At 36.4% G+C, this 10,278-nt stretch overlaps 1 protein-coding gene across 2 annotated transcripts in view; it reads left to right on the top strand.

Annotated features, from left to right (window-relative positions):
* The first annotated feature begins 6,544 nt into the window (after nucleotides 1–6,544).
* The window catches only part of LOC150106800 (programmed cell death protein 4-like), a 244,041-nt gene continuing 240,307 nt past the window's right edge, over nucleotides 6,545–10,278 (top strand). The window contains exon 1 of one of the 2 annotated variants that reach the window (XM_090392713.1): nucleotides 6,545–6,788. In XM_090392713.1, coding sequence (XP_090248839.1) covers nucleotides 6,671–6,788 — 118 coding nt within the window. In that variant the 5' untranslated portion in view covers nucleotides 6,545–6,670. Of the gene's footprint in view, nucleotides 6,951–10,278 lie in introns of both variants that reach the window. The other variant, XM_090392712.1, reaches the window with a different exon arrangement.

The raw sequence follows: 10,278 nt of genomic DNA, 5'->3' as shown, positions 1-10,278 counted from the left end.
CTACTTTTCAATTTGTTCATCAATGATATAGGAAAGGAACTGAGAGGAAGTGTTCACTTGTTTGCTGATGATGCAAAGTTGGGTAGACCAATTGTGAATGCACAGGATGTCAAAATTTTACAGGATGATTTGGATAGTTTGGAGGACTGTGCTAAGGAAAATGGATGTTGATTTAATGTGGCAAAGTGTAAGGTTATGCACTTTGGGATGAAAAAAATAGCAGCAGTATATCGCATTGGTGGAACCATACTCCATGAGAATGATGAGGCCAGGGATTTCGGAGTGTTGGTGGATAGGGAATTGAAGTTTAGGGGGCACATTGCAAAAGTGGCTAAATCAGCTCATCAAATCACTTGGCTTCTAAAAAATACTTTAACATGCAGAGACAAACAAGTTATTGCTCCTCTGTATCGAGCCTTGATAACACCCCATCTGGACTACTGTGCCCAGTTATAGGCGCCAGGGTTTCTTCGTGATGGGGAGGAAGTGGATAGGATCCAGAGGCGAGTGACCAAGATGATAGCAGGTCTGTGGAATGAACCTTATGAGAATAGGTTGAAGATTTGTGGGTTGCAGAAATTGGTCGATAGGCGAAGGAGGGGTGATATGATTGAGATATTCAAATTACTGAAGGGTTTCTATAAGATTGATCCAGAAGATATTGAAAATATGACTGGTGGTGGGAGGAATAGGGGGCCAAGCATGTAAGCTGGGCAAGAGTGTGGTTGACAAGGGTGTTATAGCTAGGTTTTTTACTTGGAGAGTAGTGAATGAGTGGAATAAGCTGCCAGAGTCTGTTGTGGGTGCTACGACCGTGAATGAGTTCAAAGCAAGGTATGATAGATACTGTGCGAATGTCGAATAGTTGTTCTTGACATGATGTTAGGGCCCCCCTCGATGAGTCTGTCGACTCCTTGGAGTTGCCCGGAATAATAATAAGGTTGGGAACTAGTGCCCTAGAGGGAGTATGCAAGGTCGTTTATTCCTATTTAACTTTTGTGTATTTGAATTTGAGGGGGGGGGGGAATTCAACCTCCACTGGTAGCCATTCAGAGAGAGTTGGTCCAAGTCTATCACCAGTTATACACGGATCGACAAGTGCCGTCAGGACGAAAAGCTCGAGTTTCCTGGAGAGAAAAAAACCTCTTGCTCCTGCTAGTGGATTGACTGAAATTAAATTAAAATAAAAAAAATAATAATAATTCAATGGCATTCTGAACTTTGGCTTTTTATTGTTCTTTAATTAATACATAAGAACTAATCAAGCTTTTTGTTTAAAGGAGAACGTTACTATTACCTGCACTTGGCCATAGTTTATGTATATTATGATATAAAATGTAATTTTAAAATACCAGCGAAAGAAAATTGTCTATTCAAACAAAAGTTGGCCCTTCGTATCAACTACTGTTTGAATCCATATTTTTATATCACCAACTTTATAAATAAAAAATATGCACATCATATTTTATGTCATAATTATACATAAATTTTAGGCAAATGTAGGTCGTAGAGTGTTTCTCCTTAAACAAAAAAAAGTTTGTTAGATGTTCGTATTTACTATAAATAAATAATTAAAAAAAATACCTTGTAGAAGTCACAATTCTTGTCTGGTTTAAAACCTTTCTTGAGTGGAAGACACAGAAAAATTATAATTTTCTGTTAAATAAAAAAATGCTGCATAAAATATTTTCATTTCTGTATACAAAGTGCACTTGACATCATATCAAGTTGGTCTTTTTATCTCATCATGCGATACATGCAGGGGGTGTAGTCGGGCCAGGGCGCGCCTGGGCAACGCCCTGGTACTTCGTTAAAACTATCAAATTTTTTAACTTCATTATAATAAATTATATGAATGAGACATAATGCATTTTCAACTTTCGGTCAAAAACAGCAGCTTGCCGCTCTTGTCATTTTTTTTCAGAAAACAAGGTAATCTTTCTGCCATGTGGCCGTCGCGATAATAATAATAATGCGGCACTTCGTGCTCTAGATTTTTGTTTCCAAGGTAGAGCCCTGGCACTATTTCTTTTAGGACTACACCCCTGGATACATGCCCATTTTTCGTCAAGTATTATTCATTTCCTCTCACAGTGTAGAAAAAATAGATAGTTATCTCTGATCCGAAGAATGATGCTTTGTAGGTGCCTGGTGAGATACCATTTACAACCATACTACAACGTCATAACTTTGATTCTACAACTAGAAGTTTTTGTAAGTCTTTCTTTGACTGATTCCTGAGACGAGCCAATTAGTTCTCATAGGAGTGATGTCATCCCCCCCCCCTTACCCAGGAACACTCGTGTTTTTAACGCTCATGTCAAATAATCAAACTTAGGACTTCCCCTGTAAAATAAATAAATTCGTTAACTCCTTTTATTTATCTATAGGGAGTAGATAAAGTCTTTTAGCTTTCTTTCACATCTAACATTCTAGTGACTGAGAACTTTATTATTATTATTATTATTATTATTATTATTATAAGTGAGACCTCTAGGGAGGCCACATTCTATACATACCAGCCATCATACTTATTATTGAGAGAAAAATCTCGCTCTCTCCCCTTTCTTGAGAGCATTCATTCTCAACTTAAGAATGATACCTACTCGCCCTTTATCCCCACCCATCTATAAGATGAAAAATTCCACCTGGTGATATCCTGTGTGATCCTTTCAGAAGTTCTTGTCAAACATATTGTTTCTCTTTCTCCTGTTGGCTGGTGGTTACAGTCTATATATTTTCTATCAATATCCATTATCTATATCCCTCAATCCTGATATAAAAATTTAACACTCTCCTTTGCACTCTCTCACTCTCTCCACTGTATCAGAATCATTATGGAAATCAAGAGACCAGACCTGTCATAGCAGTCCAAGTGAGGAGTTATCAAGGCCTATTAAAGAGGCAAAATGACTTATTTATACTTACCTGTCAAAGTTAGTTTCAGCATTGCAATTTTCCTCTGAATTGTATTTGCAATCTTCGCTATATGGCCATTGATCTATTGGATATCTATCAGTCAGCTATCTAGTAAAACTGCGAAATCACAAGCCTTGTCAGTTTCTTCTAGCATAATTCTACCATGATAATATACCGTTGGCTATATCATTCCACTAAACTGCATGACTGCATTTACTAACATTGAACGGATAGCCATTTTCACCAGCTTACAATTCCAGCCAATTCAAATCATTCTGCACATGTTATATATCAGCTGCATTCCTAATTTTCCTGTCTATATTGGCATCAGTAGTGATTATATATATATATATATATATATTTCTAAATTAACTGACTTAAAACCCGAGAATTATAACACAATGCCATTTATTTGAAAAAAACGCAACATGTTTCGTCAAGAATGACTTCATCAGGCTATAAGAACATAGAAAGATATTAAAAGACACGAAATTAACATTGACACACTCTAAAGCTATACAATTATAAAGCCATAATATTCGACTGTAAATTAGAGTTATTATGAGCTTGAACTACAGTCCGAGTTAAAGTTCTATTGTTGTACACCTATGCGTGTGTGGAATCACGCGATCTCCAGTATCTAATAGTAGAGTTGAAAGAGTCAGCCAAATTATAGCTAAGATTGTTATTCATGTGAAAAGGATCCAAGGTGATTTCTTTTGACTCGACAATGCGGCGCTCTACTTCATCATGGGAGATGTGTAGGTTTGAAGTTGATGGCCAGTTTATTTCATGTTGGTGGCTTTCGTTGTTCGTGTTTATTGAAAACAGGACATGGCTTGACAGAGCAGTTGCTCTGGTTCTCTTATAAGCTATGTCACGCTGGTGCTCTTCGTTGATGGTGGGATAATTGGTTGTTAATATTTTTTAGAGAGTAGCCATTGTTTTTAAAGGTCCATTTAAGATGTTGTAGTTCCTTTTTCAGTTCTTCTTCATCTGAGAGTATAGATCTTGCACGATTCGCTAGAGTTGATATAATACCCAACTTTTGCGCTGGATGGTGATGGGATGACGCATGCAAATATCTGTCTGTATGAGTTGGCTTTCTAAATATAGAGATTTTAATTGATTCAGGCGTCTTAGTGAGTTTAACATCTAGGAAACAGATGGAACTATTTTCTTCAATCTCCATAGTCAATTTTATATCTTGATGGCGGTTGTTTAAGTGGTTATATCAACTCTAGCGAATCGTGCAAGATCTGTACTCCCAGATGAAGAAGAACTGAAAAAGGAACTACAACATCTTAAATGGACCTTTAAAAACAATGGCTACTCTCTAAAAAATATTAACAACCAGTTATCCCACCGTCAACGTAGCAACGTAGAGACACAGGACGACTCCAAAGGTCATATCGTCTTGCCATTTATCAGCACACTATCCAAAAAGCTGAGTAGAATTCTAAAGAAGTTTAACATAAAAACGTGCTTCTCGACTATGCCAAAAATAAGATCATGCTTCAACAACTATAAACAACCTCACAACCTTTTACAATTCCCAGGTGTATACAAGGTAACTTGTGAATGCAGAAAGCCTTACTATGGGCAGACAGAGAAATCTATCTTACTACGTCTCGAAGAGCACCAGCGTGACAGTGCTTATAAGAGAACCAGAGCAACTGCTCTGTCAAGCCATGTCCTGTTTTCAATAAACACGAACAACGAAAGCCACCAACATGAAATAAACTGGCCATCAACTTCAAACCTACACATCTCCCATGATGAAGTAGAGCGCCGCATTGTCGAGTCAAAAGAAATAACCTTGTACCCTTTTCACATGAATAACAATCTTAGCTATAATTTGGCTGACTCTTTCAAATCTACTATTAGATACTGGAGATCGCGTGATTCCACACACGCACAGGTGTACAACAATAGAACTTTAACTCGGACTGTAGTTCAAGCTCATAATAACTGTAATTTACAGTCGAATATTATGGCTTTATAATTGTATAGCTTTAGAGTGTGTCAATGTTAATTTCGTGTTCTTTTAATATCTTTCTATGTTCTTATAGCCTGATGAAGTCATTCTTGACGAAACATGTTGCGTTTTTTTCAAATAAATGTCATTGTGTTATAATTCAGAGATACGAATAAGTTAATAGATAGATACACAGTTTTTTGCTCCATCCTTGTTCAATGGGATTACCATACATTCTTTCTACTCCTATAGAATCTTCCCTCTTCTGAGACTTAGGCAAAATACTTGATCACGTGCGTCGCCTATTGTATGCAACTATTTATGAATACCGCTGGTCAGTAATCGTCAATAGCGTCGATCACAATGGGAAAAACAAAGGATCTTTCGGAGTTAGATAAAGGGCTTATTGTGGGTGCCTGTCTGGCTGGAGCTACGATTTTGAAAACAGCAGTACTAACTGGTTTCTGTAAAGGTGAGATATCTTGGGTGTTAATTAGTGGACAAATAACTCACATTACTTGTCTAAGAGGCATAACTGTGGTCCTAAGACAGTCTGTAAGAAACGAGATCGACATCGTCTGTCGATCTTGTTTCTTACAATGTCGAGAAGACATACTAATAAACAGTATAAGTGTGTGCGCATCAATTGATCGATGCATATAATGAAGGCTGTTTCCGATCCATATCTCACCCAACTATGCGCAGTGAATTGAAGCGGATCGGTACTGCACTAACATGTCTATAAGTCTAATTTGGTGTATTAAATAAAAGTTTCTAATTCAGTGGCTGGTATGCGCACATGTTGTAAGTAAATAAAAATGTACACATACTTTACAATAAAATAAACCCCATAACACCTTATTTTCCTAAAGAAGTAGGTGGAGGAGAAGAGAGAGGGAGAGAGACCTGACGTCATCGTGTGGCTCGAAATCCCACTATTCGTATATCTTTCGTAATAGTGTGGGTTCCCCATTAAATGATTAAAAGTGATGAAATGAATCATCGCATGATTTTATTTCAACACACACTAAAAGGGACAGAATCAAATGCCAATTAGAGTTAGGAACATGATGTCTTTTCCAGAAACCATACATGGACTGCATTTCGGTGATGGAGGTTAGCTGCCTACCTATCTTCAAAATAAATAAATAAAATAAAAAGTGTTGGTAGGTCAACACTTACTTTAAAGTAAGTGTTGACCTACTTACTCTGAAGATGAAAATGCGTTAAACGATTTATTTTTTATTCATTTGAGTCTTTGTATGGAGGAAAGATAAAGATTGTGTATAAAGAGTTTCGCTGCTCGCAAGGGAAAATGAGTTGAGAATCAATGAGTTCATCCAAATTTACCATTACCAGCTATAACGAATGCACGTGATATAACCTGTATGTTTTGGTGTGACACAATAATAAAAACCTGAAATAGATGTAGTCTTCATATATTCTGAATCATTAAATTCTAATTTTTGTTTGACAAATATAATAAAATAATAATTTTTATTTCGATTAATGTTATTAAAATATTCAAGTTATTATATTTATTAATAATGACAGTGACTTCACTACAGGTGCTGTGTATTTGTTTATACAATACGTTTCACAATTTAAGAATAGCCGGTGTTTTTCCGTTTAAAGGAAGTTGTTTGACAAGTGATAAGTTGGTAGTGCTTGATGTGTGTGTCTGATTGTTGTTGCGTTTTGTTGTAGAACCGAGATTTTGTTAGTTTTATATACATGCTTGAAAGCACTTACTAGATAGTAGTGTAAATAACCATGGCAACCAAAGCTGTTTTTGTTAATGGAGTTACTGAAGATGTTAGTTTTGAAGAACCGTTTGAAGTTGCCGACCTGGGGAATATTGCAAGGAGCGAAACGCCTGAGAACATCCCTAGTAAGTTATCTGTTGATGAAAGAATTAAACGCAGAGCAAAACGGCCATCCAAGCTTTTGGCAAATGTGGGAAGTAGTAATGGACAGCTGACAAATGGTTCGCGTTTTATTAAAAACAGCCGGCGTTTGAGGAATGGGTATGGAAGAGGACTTCCGAAGAAAGGTTCGATGCTTGTTTATTTAGCCCCTATCCTTCTTTCTTAATATATCATTCCTAGCATTGGGTATATTTTGATTGACGAAGAAGTCAATCATGTATAACACACACACAGTACTGAAAAGTATCGGGATATCCCTTGTTTTAGAATGAAACAAGTGATATATTTTTATCCTGTAACGGGCATGCCCAAGAGGCAGTATACTTATACACATACATCTGTATACTGCTCGAGGTAGGTGGAGAAAAATATGTGGATTTTGAAAGAGGTGGTAACATTAGATGCCATATCAGTGGATTGCATGTTCGTGGCATTAATAAAAGACTGATCATCCAAAATCAACTGCAGACAATATTTCAACTGATGAAAATGAGTAGGTTCCACATCAATCAAGATATGCACAGAAAGACCTAGAAAACGAGCAGCAGCAGCAGTATGGTAATCTCAGAAGTCTGATGCAAAACCATCAGCCAGGAGTTCAAAAACCTATAAAGATTCAGTTTAGTTAGCAGGATGCTACATAAAAAGCTGTGCAGTTCACTTTCTGAAGATGAACAGTTGCATAAACCTGGTACATTGTGTGTGTATATATATAATTTAAATGCTAACGCTTTTGATTTCCTTACAGGGAGTAGGCAAAGGCCCTATATATAATTTTTTGGAGCCTGGTGCAGGGGGAAAGCAGCAGTTAAATCTCCATCAGATGCCAATTAGAGATAGTTTGCCCAAAACTATAACAATATCCAGCATGCAGTGAAGAGATGTGCTGACCATCATGTAATCCCTAACACTGCATATTTATTGTCTGAGACAGTGTGGATTTTATGGTTGAATTTCTTGAGTTTACAGGACAAAAAACCTGCTTGACTAACTTGGGAACTGGTTGATCAAAGGCTTAGAAAATGTTCTTATACTTGGCAACCATATTTGAACTTAGGTCTTCCTTTGGGTATACAAGTGCTGTGGAGTGCAAATGGCACCTTCTGGCAGAGAGTTTGCTTAGAAGAGTTAAAAGTATGACCAGTGGGGAGTCCATATTCTATTATTTTGTTATATTTCAGGTTTCATTGAAATATAGTTCTATCACAATATCCTTATTTCAAAACACTGTATAATCTTTAGAGATACCTGTGGCATAATAAATTAATAACTTAAAAAGTATGAAACCAATAGTAATAACTTTAATGAATTAAAGGTAGAAATATTTCGTACTGAAAGTAACAGTACATCATCAGTGTGGAACAAACAGTTAAAGGAATGGAATACTAAGTACAGAACAGTCGGTGGATCACCAGTTAAATTGTTGCTGCATGCCAGAAGATTAATTAAAATAATATTAAATAATTCTTTAAAGATAAATATTTCATTGATGGTTGCATAAGATAAGAATCTCTCAAACTTTTAGGGGTCAATTACTGCTAGATTTGATTAGGGTTGTAACCATTAGAGTCTATTAACTTTTTTATAATGAAAAGTTCTTATTGTAAGCTTAACGAGAGAGCACACTTTATATGCTGTATTAATTAAAGATTTGATAATGCCGATTTTTTGTGAAGTGTGATGAGCAGACTTTTGATGAATGTATCTGCCAGTAAAAGTAGGTTTTCAATAGACACTTGTAGACCAAGTACCAGAGGATGTGCATGTAAGGAGGATGTCCAAGAATGGTAAACTACCAAAATTTTCTTTTTCCATGATGAACTGAATGTGTGGGTGAAGGTTATTTATCTGTTGTAAAAATGTGGCAAGTTCCTCTTCAGCATGTGGCCAAATAGCAAAGACATCATCGATCAATCATAATCCTACAAATTCACAAATTAAAAAATTAAATAAGTTCCTTGATGAAGTTATCAGTTGGGATCAAAACACCGTGGATAAATTGGTACTCATTTTGGAAGAACTCCTCGCTTATATGGCCTCTCAAAAATCCATAAAGAAAGTTATCAAGTAAGACCCATCGTGAATTGTATTGACTCTCCCGCTTATCGAATTGCTAAATTTTTGTCACGTTCATTAACTGTCCTTAGTGGACATTCTAGATCATTCATCAAAAATCCGACACATTTTCTTGAAAAAATCAAAGATGTTCAAATCAAAGAGTCTGATTTATTAATTAGTTTTGATATTGTTTCCCTTTTTACCAATATTCCATTAGCTGACACTGTCAACTTACTAAATGATGATTACCCTCCGGATATTGCAAAGATTTTTGAATTTGTCATACCATTCAGGATATTTCAGCTGGAGAAACAAGATCTACAAACAAGTTGAAGGTACTGCCATGGGTAGCCCTCTGTCTCCACCTTTGGCAAATTATTTTTTGAAACATCTGAAAGACACCTGTTTTTCATCCATTCATCCCCAACCCTCTCTTTGGTTTTGTTATGTTGATGATGTCTTTGCTATTTGAGCACATGCTGAAGAGGAACTTGGCACATTTCTACAACAGATAAATAGCCTTCACCCACGCATTCAGTTCACCATGGAAAAAGAAAATTCTGGTAGTTTACCATTGTTGGACATCCTCCTTACACTCACATCCTCTGGTACTTTGTCTACAAGTGTCTATCGAAACCCTACCTTTACTGGCAGATACAGTCATCAAAAGTCTGCTCATCACATCTCTCAAAAAATCGGCATTATCAAATCTTTAATTAATAGAGCACATAAAGTGTGCTCCTCTCCATTAAGCTTACAACAAGAACTTTTCACTATAAAAAAGTTAATAGAATCTAATGGTTACAACCCTAATCATATCCAGCAGATAATTGACTCCTATGTCCCAACACCTCAGGATTCTTCAACAGACCGCAGAGTTCCAATCCCTTACATTTCAGGCATCTCAGAACCGATTGGCAGAATTTTGAAGAAGTATCATCTTATTCCCACATATTTTCCCATCAACAAAATTTCTCACTTTTTGCAATCTGCAAAAGACAAACTGGCACCTCTATCATTGGCTGGTGTTTACCAGATACCATGTGAATGTAACTTATCATACTTTGGACAAAACAGGCTGTTCTGTGGAAAAAACAATGAAGGAACATCAGTATTATATTGAATACATGAAACTTCATAAGTCTGGTCTAGCACAACATAGCATTGACACTAATCATAATATCCAGTGGGATAAAGCTTGTCTGCTCCACAGATGCAGGTTTAAATATGAACGCCTTTTTAAAGAAAGTTGCGAAGCCCTTTTGAATCGAAATGACTATCTCTCTCTCTCTCTCTCTTTCCCAAAAGTTTGGGAGATTCTTATCTTATGCAACCATCAATGAGATATTTATCTCATTATTTTAATTAATCTTATGGCACGCAGCAACAATTTAA

This window comes from Typopeltis vanoorti, chromosome 5 (assembly GCF_054136105.1).
Source record: "Typopeltis vanoorti isolate ZY-2024b chromosome 5, IOZ_Tvanoo_1.0, whole genome shotgun sequence".
Classification (NCBI taxonomy): domain Eukaryota; kingdom Metazoa; phylum Arthropoda; class Arachnida; order Uropygi; family Thelyphonidae; genus Typopeltis; species Typopeltis vanoorti.
This window is presented reverse-complemented; position numbering and strand designations above follow the sequence as displayed.